The 14,160-nt window shown below is 44.7% G+C and overlaps 2 protein-coding genes across 6 annotated transcripts in view; one reads left to right on the top strand and one right to left on the bottom strand.

Moving 5' to 3' along the window:
* zcchc2 (zinc finger, CCHC domain containing 2) overlaps nucleotides 1-14,160 on the top strand; it is an 18,419-nt gene continuing 4,259 nt past the window's right edge. Inside the window, exons 1-14 of the mRNA XM_035619847.2 lie at nucleotides 1-70; nucleotides 226-1,067; nucleotides 3,942-4,062; nucleotides 4,800-4,870; nucleotides 6,581-6,652; nucleotides 6,951-7,051; nucleotides 7,992-8,086; nucleotides 8,360-8,422; nucleotides 9,461-9,515; nucleotides 9,796-9,925; nucleotides 11,044-11,111; nucleotides 11,581-11,648; nucleotides 12,280-12,396; nucleotides 12,494-14,095. Coding sequence (XP_035475740.2) covers nucleotides 1-70; nucleotides 226-1,067; nucleotides 3,942-4,062; nucleotides 4,800-4,870; nucleotides 6,581-6,652; nucleotides 6,951-7,051; nucleotides 7,992-8,086; nucleotides 8,360-8,422; nucleotides 9,461-9,515; nucleotides 9,796-9,925; nucleotides 11,044-11,111; nucleotides 11,581-11,648; nucleotides 12,280-12,396; nucleotides 12,494-14,095 — 3,475 coding nt within the window. The remainder of the gene's footprint in view (nucleotides 71-225; nucleotides 1,068-3,941; nucleotides 4,063-4,799; nucleotides 4,871-6,580; nucleotides 6,653-6,950; nucleotides 7,052-7,991; nucleotides 8,087-8,359; nucleotides 8,423-9,460; nucleotides 9,516-9,795; nucleotides 9,926-11,043; nucleotides 11,112-11,580; nucleotides 11,649-12,279; nucleotides 12,397-12,493; nucleotides 14,096-14,160) is intronic.
* The window catches only part of ift74 (intraflagellar transport 74), a 20,081-nt gene continuing 15,191 nt past the window's right edge, over nucleotides 9,271-14,160 (bottom strand). For 2 of the 5 annotated variants that reach the window (XM_035618825.2, XM_047329742.1), the window contains exon 21: nucleotides 9,271-11,694. The gene's annotated coding sequence lies outside the window, so the exon portion shown is untranslated. The remainder of the gene's footprint in view (nucleotides 11,695-14,160) is intronic. The other 3 variants (XM_047329741.1, XM_047329740.1, XM_047329739.1) reach the window with 3 other exon arrangements.

Here is a 14,160-nt window from a genome sequence, read left to right as displayed (position 1 = left end):
ATGTCCAACAACAGCCACACGGTGGCAGCAAAGCGCCAACCGCGCACGGCTACTCTGCCGGAAATGGGGAGTAGAAGAAGAGCTTAACGTAGAGGGCTACGGTTTTACCGCCGCGTCGGGTGATTAGCTAATAGTGAAAACGCCGTTAACCGACAGCTCGTTCGCTCTCCTCTCTTTCTCTGCAGCATTACGACACGGCGTAACCCGTCAATAATGAACAGTGAGCCGTCATTTACACGTTGAAAACCTCCCTGCCGAAACTGCCGATGAAAACGGGCGAGGAAGGAGGGGACGCGACGGCCGACGACGATTCATTGGATCAGTCGGAGCAGCGCCGACATCATGTAACCGGGGCGGCATCTCCCTGCTCGGGGTCCGACCGGCTGGAGGAGTCGCCGCCGCCGCCGCCGCCGCGGTGTCCCGTGTTGGACAAGGAGACCGTCTTCGAGTGGTTCGGCCTACATTTGAACCCGGCGAAGCGGGTCGAGTTCATGTGCGGACTCCTGCATATGTGCCAGCCCCTGGAGCTCCGCTTTTTGGGATCTTATCTGGAGGACCTCGCCAGGAAAGATTACCATGTTCTACGGGACTTTGAGTTCCGGGCGAACAGTCCGGGCGACTTGGGCGTGTTGACGGACGTGATTGACCCGGTGGTCAGGTCCAAACTCCTGGTCTGCCTGTCCCTCCTCGGGTCTGACAGCAGGGAATGTGCTGGAATACTCTACGGGATACTGAGCCATGTAGACCCGGCCTTGTTCTACAAACACTACGACTACCCCCTTCTCCCATTCATGGCTCCCCCTCCCCACCACCACCACCACCCGTTCCACCCGCCGTGTAGGGACGGGAGCGTGTACGGGCGGCCGGAGCAGACGTGCGGCTTCTCCGCCAACGAAACGGCGGCGGCGGGACCCCTGGAGCAGCTGGCGCTGCTCTTCACCATGGCCTCCCTGCACCCGGCGTTCCACTTCCACCAGCGGGAGACGGTGCGAGGGCAGCTGGACAAAATAGAGCTCGCCCTGGAGGAGAGACGTCAGAGTCAGCTCAGGATAATCGCCCAGACAACGGTAACGCCACGACATTTAAAACGCGGAGCTAGCGCAACATTTGCTTTGACTTCGCCTTAACTTCGAAGTCTCTTAGCCATAGCTAATGAGATAGCATCTCATGTTAAATGCAGAGCATGCTAAGTACTAGCATCTTTTTTTTAACGTCCTTTTCCTAGCATTAGCTGTCGCCCAGCATGCTAGCACCACTAGCTTGCATACACGTTATATAAAGTGGTTAGTCTACGAGTAGTCGTGTTTAAATGTGAATGATATCGCTAAGAGACGACGTCGCCTTGGTGCCATTATGTAGCTTCCTATTCACCGTTATAACACCCCCCATTCACAGGCTTCACTGGGAGCTAAGCGCCGTCCCCATTAAAGCTATGACCATATGAAAAGCCAAGCGCGGTTCTTTTCACACTGTCACACTTGTTCAGCAGTCTGCTCCTCCAGGTTGTGTGTCCACAGCTGCTCTGTGTGTTGAAACTGTGGGTCTTCGACATACGACTGCTTCTCTTGTAGCTTCTGGAGTGTGACATAGTGGGGTGGACACCTGCACCAGTTACTTATTTTGATACTACTGTACGTTGTCACTTAATCTATGGGTAGCCATTAAAGTCTTTAATGAAATAATTTAAAAAAATCAGAGCAGATAATGAGTCATCATGCCTGAGTCCTGGAGCACATGTGACTTTATTTACATTACAGAGTTATGATGTGTAATTGGCAAAGATTGCAGTTCAACTACATCTGATTGAATTCAAATTCTGCTTTATTTGCATGGCACCAAATCATAACATTTGACAGAGTGAGGTGCAGATCTTACAGGACTATACAGAAACCCTGACAGTTCCCACGAGAACAAGCACCTGGCGACGTTGGAGAGGGAAAAACTCACTTTTTAAAATGAAGAAACCTCTGACAGAGGTTTGACTCTGGGTGGGCAGTGGTCTGCCTCCAGCGGTCGGGTTGACAGGAGAGAAATGGGATGAAGAGGAGAAAGAAAGGGCGAGACATATATATATATATAGATATAGATATATATAGATATAGATATATATATATACTGTATGTATATATATATACATATAATACTGTATGTATATATATACACACACACATATATATATATATACATATATACAGGAACAGCTGTACATATCGTTGCATTCAAGCACTGCCCAACTGGTTGTTGTTGTAATGATGATAATAAAAGTGATTCTAACAGGTAAATTATGTTATTAAAGATAATTGTATTGGTGATAGCAGCACCAACTATTATTAAGAAATGATGATGATGATGATGATAAGTGCTGTTAGCGTTGGGTAAAGCAGGGTTTCTCATTAAGGCTTAAGAGGGCATGCTGCTGAAATGGTACACCTGCTAATGCACAAGTCTTACACAGTGAAGAGAGTGGTGTCTATGTTAGATGAGAAGGTATTTCAGACTTATTTTTTCCCACATGATTGGACGTAAACGTAATAATGGAAAAATCACTTCCCTAATCTGAGGTCACGTTAGGAATGCAAAACTGTTCTGCGGCCGTCTCTCGAGTGTCAAGAGTTTCCCCATCAGTTTATGAAAACCCCCCTCACCCCCTGTGGGTTTACCACCGTGAAATTAATCTCAACTTGTGTGACAAGGGTCTTGCTGCCTTTTTTTCCACACGTGGTACGTGGGGTAGTTTATGCTCTCATCAGTTGACAGTATCTATCAGTAGTCCTACAGAAAAAAATAACAATGAAAATGGTTAAACATCAGTTAAACACTGTTGTTACTGCCTGATAAATAATGTATGCTACAGCATATGTTTAAAAAGCTTTTTGGGCCTCCAGAGGAAGCAGCACAAAATTGTCACAAGGGATGTCACTTGAGTCAGTGTCGGCTTCGGTTGAAGACGTAACAAAAATAGAAGGAGTGCGCATAACAGACTTCTGTATCCCTGCCTCGACGATTGACATTAGCACTTCTAGCATAACACACACCAGAATCCCTGACCCAAACTTCTGTGTCTGAGTTGTGGCGGAGGTCGATGCAGGTGCTGGAATAAATAAGGCTGCATCAAATATGTGTTTTTGTAAGGTCCATCAATGTTTGTCGGGTGCAGTGTTAAACCAGAGGTGTACCTGCGGGGCTGTCTCTGTTCCAGATGAGGTTGACATCCTTGTGTGTCAGGTCCTGACCTGATGAAGATGCACGGCTCTTAATAAAATAACCCTTACCATTTTTAGAGTGCTGTACTGTGTCTGGACTGTGGCACTGTCAAATTTATTAAAAGACAGAGGGGCAGAGTGACAGTGAAGTGTGAGAGAGAGAGAGAGGTTAGAAACAAACGGTAGTAACTGTTGTTTTGTTGTGCTTATATAATGTCTGCTCAAATCCCTTTGGATTGTCAGACAGTTATACTCGAGTTGCCCTTTTTTGAAATACTGCAGGTTATTTTTATGTGGATGGTTAGCACTTTTCATATAGCCTTTGGTAGATAATATACACATTGAAACATTTAAAAACATTAAAAGTAGGTTTAAGCGGAATTTGTCATAGATTAGTGGCTTTACTTTAGGTTTTTCAATCATAGTCACTGTATATGACAGAACATGAGAAAGCTGAACAATACAATACAGAAGATATTGCATAAGATAATTCCATATTCCCATAAAGAACAAACTGCTGCTGACTGTGTCCTGACTCACCTTTCAGGGATTTGTTATTGAAAAATCTAACAATTTAACTCTAACATGCTATTATTACCAGAGGTATGACCTTAAGCGATGGTGAATTTTGGTTTAAATAAGTATAACAATTATATTATAATGTAGTGGTGCATTAATCAAACATGATAATGTGAGGCGCTAACTAACTGTGTGTTGTTGTTGTTGTTGTTTTTGTAGGAGCTAACGGGTCAGAAGGTGGATTACCTGCCTTCCCCTGCGCTGGGTTTGGGAGAGTGTACAGCCTCACATCCTCCTTGCCAGAGCCGACGCTCCAACCGCTGGGTAGCACAAAGGGAAGGTGAATAGAAACAGTGCATCTATAAAAAGTATAACCCCTACAGCGTTTTTAATTTGTTGTCCCAGTTTCTTCAGCTTTCTTAATTTACTCTGCCAAAGTAGTGTTAGAGTAAGGGACAAACAGGTGTCAGAAGAGAATTTTTAAAAGCGGCATTATCAAGTCACACACCAAAATGTCTCTGGATGCACTTGGATAGACATACAATTAGTTATAGCAACAAAATGTGTGACAAACGCGTAGGGTAACAGAAAAAATGTCTAGAAGAACCTTACCTCCAGTTGTTTGTTCTTCTTTTTGAGAAAATATTGCACCCTCTTATTTATTACGATCATAATAGTTGATTCAACAGATCTATCTATGTCAGTGGCAGCTATTTTGGTTGTTTTACGAAGAGGCTTCAGCGGTGCTGCTCTCAGCCGTCGTATGAAATCATCCCTATTTCAGATAAATGCTTGTGGCTCAACCAGTTTCAGGATGGATGGAAATCCTCTGAACGGACCCGTCTACAAAGCAAATAGGATCAGTCTGTTTTTTCCAGGACAGTCTGGACAAATACAGTAGAAAGTAATGATTAATTCATTGCAGGCACTGTAATAACACAGATAATTGTATGGGCCTAAATATTTGAATAGGCTTTCAGTAGACACATAGTAGTGTTTGTCAATATTTTCTTAATCCCAGTAACGAAAACCCGTCACAAAATCATCATAGCTAATTACTTATGTCTGTTGTTACAGCGGTGCATATAGAGGGAATTGTGCTGATGGGCATCTCTCGGACCAGAATAGACAAGGAGTACAACTTTGAGGTGGGTAACATACACACACACACACGGGATCACTTTCGCCTGGAAGTATTTAAAAAAAAAAAATTAATGAGTCTTTTTTTAAATACTTGGTAACATTTTTTGGCTTTCAGCAGGATTCAAACAAGTTGGCTGTAGTGTATGCTCTAGCAGCCAAATCCGAGTCGACAAAAGTACAATATTTTCTCTGTTTCCTTTATTCTTTTAATTTGTTCCAGTTGGCAATGCACTAAGCTAATCCAAGTTTCCAATTTTACAGTCAGTCACTGTAGTGCCAATCCAGCGGCAGCTCATCCCGACTATTGACCTAGTTCAATTTAAACATTAATTTTATAACCATTATAAATTCACAGTTACTAATAGCTGTGTTTAATGGTCATTTACGGGAAGAAAAAAAATCAGTAAGACAGATGGAGATGAGACACCAACAGTCCTGTTGGCTTGACCGAGCTTTGATAGTGAAGCCAGCAGCTCTCCCTCTCCATCTGGGCAATGACTGCACATGCAAAGACCCAACACACACGCGTATTCACATGTTCATAATGGCAGCCATGAGCTTAATAGGCACGTGTCGTTCTCATCAGGTAGCATCATTAATGTACATACATTATAAATATGAAAACTGGTATAGCTTAAAAGGTCAGGGTTCGATTCCCAGTCAGGGCATTGTGCAGCTTCATTCTGGAGGCAAATTACATTTTCGTTCGCACATACAGCCCCTCAGAATTATTTCAGGAAAATAGGTCTGCAATTCAAGAGAGACTGTAAATCAATTTTTGCCTCGTGGCTGTGTTATCCACATGTTCCAAGCTGGGATTGATATTTGCTCTGTAGTCTACATGTAGTTACTTATCTTAAAAGTAAAGTCCTGTTTTACTGGCAACACTGACATCGGTGTCGGCCAACAGACCGTTAGTCTTGGTCTGATACCATACAAGTCTGAATTCCAAACCAAACTTACACCAGCTGAGATTCAGTTTGCAGAATAAGGTCAAGAAAAGATATTTTGACTGGATGAAATATTATTTACTGAAGCCTAACTTGTCATAAGAAAATATGGCAAGATGGTGTTGAAGCAATGTGACAGTAATGTGTCCCCATAGTGATAAGTCATAGTTTGCTATTTTTAACCAACTACCAATTACCCGTCTATGGAGCTGTCCCTGGTGGCTTATCTGGCCCTGTCCCAGTCACACACACACTGTGGGCACCCCCCCCACTCCAACCCCCACCACCATTCAAGCACTGCAGCCTCTCTTTCCGTACAAAAAGATTTACTGAGTGCAGGCTGGTGCGCTGCTCCAGACATATCAAACAATGTCTCCGTGGGATGCAGGCGACACTATGAGTGTGTCCATCTGTTTGTCTGTTTTTGTTTTGTATAAAAAAACATTATTGAATCAAATATGAATATTTCTGGAAAATGTGTATAGTCTGAACTATGACATAACTGAAGTACACGTTGCTTCTTAATGGGTGTAACTAATGTCATAAATCTACATGAATATTGTTCTGGGTGAGAAGGCAAGTGTGTGTTTGCGTTACATAACTTAAATCTGTTTGATGTAATCTCCGTTTGGGATGTGTGTGTGTGTGTGTGTGTGTGTGTGTGTGTGTGTGTGTTTACTTTAGCAAAGCCCTAATTCCTTTTTGACACCAGCCCTCTCATGATTGTCCATTTGCTGATGGATGTCGTCCTCTGCTGTGTTTCAGGTCAAGTGGTCAGACTCCTCTTCTACCAGTGTTACCAAAACTCATCTGGAACTGGAGAACTTCCTGCTCAAGGTACTCACTTTTTTTCAAGATATTGTTGATTGATTTTAAGTAATACTGACTAAATTGTCAAGTTATGGGTCCTGCAAAAAAGAAAAATCATAGTTCCTTTCCATTAACTTAACTAAATGAAGAACCAATAAGTGAAAGACATTGCACTGTTTCTTCTTTCTGGTGCAGTGTGGAAAGATTGCCCAGAAACAAAGGGGGATGTCAACATTTCAAATGTTTAGGCAGCAAATAACAAGACAATTAAAGAAATATTCTTACCTGTTGTTTACCTTTCCTCTCTGTCTCTCTCTCGGTGCAGCTTCCTAAGGATCAGTGTACGGAGTCTTTTGAGAAGAGCATCCTGAGGCTTCTGAACCAGGGCGACCAGTATGAGAGCAGGGAGGTGGAAAAGAACCTCAGGTACCCATAATGTTTTTTTTATATATAGTTATTCCACATTACTGATCAATATTAACCTAATTTTACAAAAACAAACATTCGATTTCAGTTCTGTCACAAAAAATTATTACAGAGTCTGAGTCCTGCCAGGGGAAGAGGTCAATGTCAGTCTCAGGGTCATTTACTGTGTGTAATATGTAATAACTCTGGGGAAAAAAAACAATTCTCAAAACTGTGTCAGAGAGCTAACACCCGTGGTTTTTGACCTCAAGGCAGTCAGTAGAATTTAAATGGTATTATTATCATCACCTAGAGAAATCAAAATTAAAGAAGTTAACTCCCCGTAGGTATTAAATGTCATGTGGATGAGCTGCCAGATGTCACCCAACACAACTTATTTTGTGTGTCCGTGTTTGTGTGTTTTGACATAACACTCTCAGGCATGTTAGAAATGCGATCTTACGTTTTGATTGTGACATGTTTAGAGGTGAGGCTGATTTCCAGAGCCACTACACCCTTTTCTTTCGGACTCAGTTTCATTTGGTGTGAAATGAAACTTGGAGCTCGGGCTTCTCATCAGTAGCCCAGCCCAAACCCCAGCTGCACTGTAACCATTGTTGTTATTGGTCTTGGCTCAACTGTTGTCAAGGGGAAAAGCTTTTTTTTCTTCTTCTTTTGAACTACAGTATGTTAGTATTACGACAATGTATTGGCATTAGAAGACAGCTCGACAGATGGCTGCAAAAAGTTTGTTGTTTCATCGATTAAGCACTGCAGTGTGGTGTGGTGTTATGATTTGATCAGGGCCACACACACTAAGCCAGGTACTGTGGAGAAAAACACACATTTTGAAGTTAAGGTTCACTTTGGGAAGTATGAAACTAGCTTTTCATTCTTATTAATACTAAAACAAATACATGTAAAAGGAAGTAACTGAAGTTTTTTTTTTTTTTTTTTTCAGGGAAAGGTTCCTGTCTGCTCCTCCAATCTTCAGACAGACCAGGAAGGTCTGCAGCTTCTTCAACTGTGACTCCGCTAAACCCACTTCTTGCAGATGTGAGTATCAGTATGTTTTAGCAGTTGAAGTATGTCTTGACTTATATATATTGCCGTTAGATTAGGTAACATTTAAACTGCCTGCCCCAAAAGTCTCAGTCGTCTGATCTCCTCACAATGACTACCACAATGAGAAACAACTGTTCTTTGATTTTTCTTCTCAGCAACACAATCTCCCCTTCTGCTGTCACAAAGCCCCATCAACAACTGTCAATCAGACGTATGACTATAATCTGATTACTGTCAGAAACCGAGTGATCTTTTTCTTCACAGGCAACTGCCAGCTGGGAAAGGCCTTCCAGGAAGAGTGCTCCGATGCCTCCAGTCAGGAGGAAGGTGAGAGGAAGTGAAATTCCCTCCCTGCTCATTTCCCTCTGCGTTTTTCCTCGGGTGTAGAGTAATATTGTCAGGGAGAGAGCACGACCCGACTGTGTTTACAGACTGACCGCCACTGCGACTCTAATCATAGTTGAAGCTACAACTTGAAAAGCTAACACGCATTTATTTTTGGAGGTCGAAGGGAAAGGCTGAGTGTGTTTCAAATCCTCATGTTTCACAGCTATATTTGCCTGCTTGTGCTCGAGCAGCCGCAGCCCCGGCTGGGCTCATACTTTACATGAGAATGAGTCAATGCTCAGATAATGCAATGGAATCCTGTTTGTTGGATTCATTTCATAGTTATTACTAATACTTTGAAAAGGAAAAGGACATAGAATTGCTTTACTTTTCCTTTAGCTTAGAAAAAGCAAATTTGTAGCATTTTATATACTGAATAATGTACAATAAGATTAAGAACTAAGGATTAAACAAGACAAGATATAAAAATCCTTTGTGTGGGTATTGTCATGTGTAGTTTTAACTGAAATCAGTGGTCTCTGAGAAACGAGAGGCCTGAAACATTGTGTATTTGTGTGAAGCGTTACATACCACAGAAGTAAATGGCTTCCTGGTTCATGTTCAAGCACAGATGGAGGTCTAGTAATGCTCTGGTAAGCTGTTGTTAAGCTCAGCGTAGCACTCGGACTCAAAGCGGAGGGAAAGTGTATGCGTTGCCTCTTTTTAAAATGTGTCAAAATAAAAGTGCTGTGGAGTGGATTTAGAAATAAATGGATGTTGGTGCTGAGGTCTAATCCGAACCCTTTCACATTAGTAATAGAAATAATGAGGAAGTTGAAATCTTTAAATTGTTCTGTAAAGGTTTTATTGGGCTTTGGGTTCTAATTGGGTGTTAACATTAATAGCTAACAGCTAGACTTTAAAGAGCCAATGATCTATATTATTGCTGTTTTGCTACATCTACAAACATCTTCTCTGTTCTACATTTTCACATTTCATGACAAACTGACAAGCTGTTTCTTGATTATTGTGTCTCAGAGTCGTACGTTCAGGGACACAAGAAGAAGCACGGGACCAAGAGCCCGAGTCAAAGGTGAGTAGACCGTCCACGCTCCTAAGACATTTTCATCCAAATGATAAAAATAGAACCATCACTGCAGCAACGTATAATCTAATACTACTCAAACATTATAATAAAAAAATAGCAGCTAATTAGTAGGAATACAGGCAAATATTTACTGTATAGAAAGTTTATATATCCCAAAACAGGAATATAAAAAGTAATACAGAGTTGTATTGAGGAGAGAATGAGACTATTACGATCTAATAAACATTTAAGGACATGACAATTACATTCCTCTCTTCGACATCAGCCTGTCTAGTGCCAAAGCCTCCCAGGGGGACGGGCGGAGGGGGGGCCACACTGCAGAGGTCAACGGTCCTGCGGAGAGGAGGAAGAAGAGCTGTGCACTGAGGAGCAGTCAGGAGGCTGAACAGGTGAAGGTAAGGGGAGGGGGGGTCTTTGCTTTTCTCACATGTAACGGAGGTTTGTTGTTGGTTTAATGATCAACTCGACTGTAAAGTTCAGAACCAGAGCTCACCGTTACGGACAACTCCACGAACATCAGTTAATCATTACGGGGTGTAGACACATGAAGGGCCAGTAAGATTTACTCAGCCTCTCCGCTGCAGGTGTGTGTGTGTGTGTGTGTGTGTGTGTGTGTGTGTGTGTGTGTGTGTGTGTGTGTGTGTGTGTGTGTGTGTGTGTGTGTGTGTGTGTGTGTGTGTGTGTGTGTGTGTGTGTGTGTGTGTGTGTGTGTGTGTGTGTGTGTGTGTGTGTGTGTGTGTGTGTGTGTGTGTGTGTGTGTGTGTACAGATGTGTAACACACTGCCACGTGAATGGGAGTACTCACCGCTAATCTCACTGATGTAGCTCAAGACTACATACATGTGAGCGGAGAGAGAGAGAGCGAACTTTGCTGACAAAACACACCACACAGTCGTGACATTTGAATAGCAGAGAGAGAGAGAGAGAGAGTCTCTCTGCTATTCAAATGTCACGACTCTGTTCATCCATTTTTGTGATTGAAATAATTACAACTTGGAATTGTCAAACTTCATGCAGATATAATTTTTAAGGAATTGAATTTATTGGAGTTCTTACCTTGTCAAGTCTCTCATGGGATCAGTTTCACAAGAACATTTCTCCGTTTCCCCCTTTTTTATTTTTATTTGACCTTCGGCAAGGAGGTAATGTTTTCACCCCAAGTTTGTATTACATTGTACTGCATACATAGCATAAAAATAACATCACGTGTAACATTAAATAAGATTTACTAATACCAATCTAAAACTCTCAAGAAACTCCAAACAATGATATAGTGTACACCGTTTACCTTTCTTAGATTTAATGCACTGGTCTGCGGATAGTATTTGGATAGAAACAACTTTCTAAGTTACAAAGAGTCGTGTAAGTTTTGAGTGCATAAGCAAAGTGCATTCTTCAATTATATCATCGTCACTATTATCTGTCTTTTGTGAACTAGTGACTCCTGAAAAACTGATTGCTGTTGTAAACACTTGAAACGTGGAACGTTCTGACTCATTTTTCTTGTTCCCAGCACCCGGACACCGAGAAGCGAGTTCACCCAGTCACTAAAACCAAGAGCAGGGTCCTGCCCTCAGACAGGTAGGTCAGCAAAGCCTTGTTAGGATTGTATGACGCCGATGAGGAAACTTTGCTGGACTGTGACACTGCCGCAGTGTTTTCCACCAAAATGTGCCACTGGCTTCATTCTTAAACACCTCGTTGACGTTTTATTATTGGTCAGGATTCCCTCAGTTCAGGTTTTTACCGGCAGCCTAATTATCTGCGGAGGATTGGTCCTCTCCAAAACAAACGGCCTTGGTCATAAAACCAGTTTAAAGTAGAAAATCTGTGTTTCTGTGACACAGCATGTCAGCACGGGCTGTTTGCTCAGCTTGTTTCTAAAATCCAGATGTCCGATGACTAGAATATTTCATCTTGTTAAACGTCATAGTTTAGAAAAAAAGTGACCACTGACTCTACTCCTCACTTACCACATCTCTCTCCCTTGTTACTGGATGCCCCCGCTGATGTTACCTTGTCCCCTTGTTTTCTGTCCGTCTCCCTCCAGGGACAAGGGGAAGGGGAAAGGAGCTGCCTTTGTGACCAATGGTAGTTTGGTGTCGCCTCAGAGGAAAGGTGAGTGTCCAGAGGGTTGTCGTAGACCAACAGAGTTGAGGAAGTTCTGGGATGATTAAGAATGAGAGAAACAGACATGAGTTGATTTAGTAAAACCGTCTCTTGCGCAAGGGGCCGAACCAGAACACAGATATGATTCACATATATTAAGATTCAGCATAACTCACACTTCCCAAGGATTTAATTATCCCCAGTGTCCATTTCCTAACAAATCCTCTTGGATTGGACAAAATTGAAGCTCCTGTTACATGCTTACAAACTGAACGATGACAAAGAATCATATCATTTTTTTTTTTTTAATGCTGGATTGGTTTGTGTGATCTTCTCCTCCTTCACAGAAATAATAAGACCAATCATAATAGATGTTAGATTGCTATCACAAATCCACAGTTTCGTTAAAAACAGACTTGACACTGAAAAACACTGATCTTTTTAGCGACACCTGAACACAACACGGCCATGCAGGATGTTACTGGTCACAGTGACGTCAGGACCCCGTTCACCGCGGCTCCATACTGTTTACACAACGCATCATGCACAACAGTAGCTCTGCTTAATGTAAACGACCACACTACTGGACAGATGCATACAGTCGCCTGGTGTTTGTCTGACACGGATGTTGTTGTTGCAGACGGGGGCTCTGGTCCAGATACCTTTGGTGAGACGTCATCAGAGAGCTACAGCTCTCCATCCAGCCCACAGCACAGAGGAGCAGAGAGCCTGGACAGTGAGGACGACAACAACAAAGGTAAAAACAACCTGTAGTGTGTGCGCAGGAATCTCTTGTCCTCTATCACAAGGATGTTTGTGTAATGTGGACTAAGCTGATCTTGTTTCTCTGTTAGATACAGACAGCCACTCCGACGACTCCTGTAAAGGTCCCGACATGTTCTTCATGCACAAGACCGATCCAGCTGTTGTGGGGGAGGTGTCCTCTGTCCATCCACTGTCTTCCACCAACCACCGGGCCCACATGGAGCCCCTCTGCCCGGAGACCAGCACAGAGTTCCCCCCTCTCTCCTTCATGCATTCTCTGCCGTACGTGCTCCCCAACAGAGTCGCTGACTCACTGCTTCCACTGGTCCCTCCTCCTCCAAGCCAAATCATCATCCCTGACGGGAAGCCCCCATCTGGGACGGTGATGATGCAGATGCCCCTAGTGCCTCCGGCCAATCTAGGCCCTGGAATTGCGGGAGACCCAGAGAAGAGGGACATGCTCCCAACCTTTGGTATTCCACCTCTCGCCCTCCATCCTCCAGGAAGTCCTGCTGTGCCGCCTCTGGTTCAGAGGTTCAAAACAGCTCTGCCTCACAGCCCAGGCGGAGCTGACGGAGCCTCGGGGAGTGGTCCTACTGCTGCATTACCACAGGCGTCGCACCAGGCCCCTGTGAGAGGCGTCATGACTCCTGGCCCCACGACCTTCTCCTCTCCACCTCAGCAGTCTCTGCCCTGCCAGGACCCGGCCAGCGGAGGCTCAGGTCCGGAGACTTCTCATGCCAAGCACCCGAGCTTACCCTTACCGTCTGGCCTGCCCCCTCCCTACACCCTGCCGCCCGCCCCCACATCTGGCCTGCCAACTGCAGGAGCACCTGCAGCCACTGGTGCAGCTCCGTGTCCTGGACACGTTCAAGCAGCTGTTCCTCCAACTGTGCCCACCCACACCCCTGGACCCGCCCCGAACCCTAGTCCAGCACTTACTCACAGCAACGCGCACAGTAACTGCACGTCCTACAGCAACAGTGGCCCTTCCAGTGGAAGTCCCCCCATTGCCCCTGGAAACCCTATTACTCTTCAGCAAACCCAGCAGCAACAAGTGAGGTCCCAGCAGCCAACACCACCACCACCACCACCACCACCACCACAACAACAACAACAACCTTTGGGCTGTGGTACTTGTGGCTGTCACAACAACTGCGGTGGGCGAGGCGGCGGCGGCAGTGTCAGCGGCGCCTCCAGCTGTCAGACCCCCTTGTTCTTCCCCACCCACCAAATGGCAGCGGCAGCAGCGCGGCAGGTGTTCAGCATTCCTCCACCTCTCTTCCAGCTAACAAGCCTGTGCAGTAACAGCTACCTCACCCAGGCCCAGTCTCCTCACCAGGCCAATGGCGCCGCCAACCTGCCACCATTCTTCACCGCCGCGCCACCTCCTGCACACCCGTCGCCCTACGGCCCCCTCCACGCTCACGCGGACGTGCCGTCACACATGCTGGGCACCCAGGCCGCCGCAGTGGCGGTCGCCGCGGCGAGCTACAACCTCCAGCAGCAGTCGTTCTGCCAGCGCGTCTACCAGCACGTGTACCCGAATCATCTGGGGATGCTGCCTGCTGTGACACTAGGGGGAGGCGGAGTCAATAAGAAGAGCGGCAATGTGTCCTGTTATAACTGTGGTGTGAGCGGCCACTACGCTCAGGACTGCAACCAGCCCTCCATAGACTCCACACAGCAAGGTAATGCAGCTATGAGATACAGGCAGAAACAGAGGACCCCTCAGTTAAAGTCCAACATTTAGTCT

Source organism: Scophthalmus maximus, chromosome 21 (genome assembly GCF_022379125.1).
Source record: "Scophthalmus maximus strain ysfricsl-2021 chromosome 21, ASM2237912v1, whole genome shotgun sequence".
NCBI lineage: Eukaryota > Metazoa > Chordata > Actinopteri > Pleuronectiformes > Scophthalmidae > Scophthalmus > Scophthalmus maximus.
Note: the sequence above shows the minus strand (reverse complement) of the source record. Positions and strands in the feature narration are given on the sequence as shown.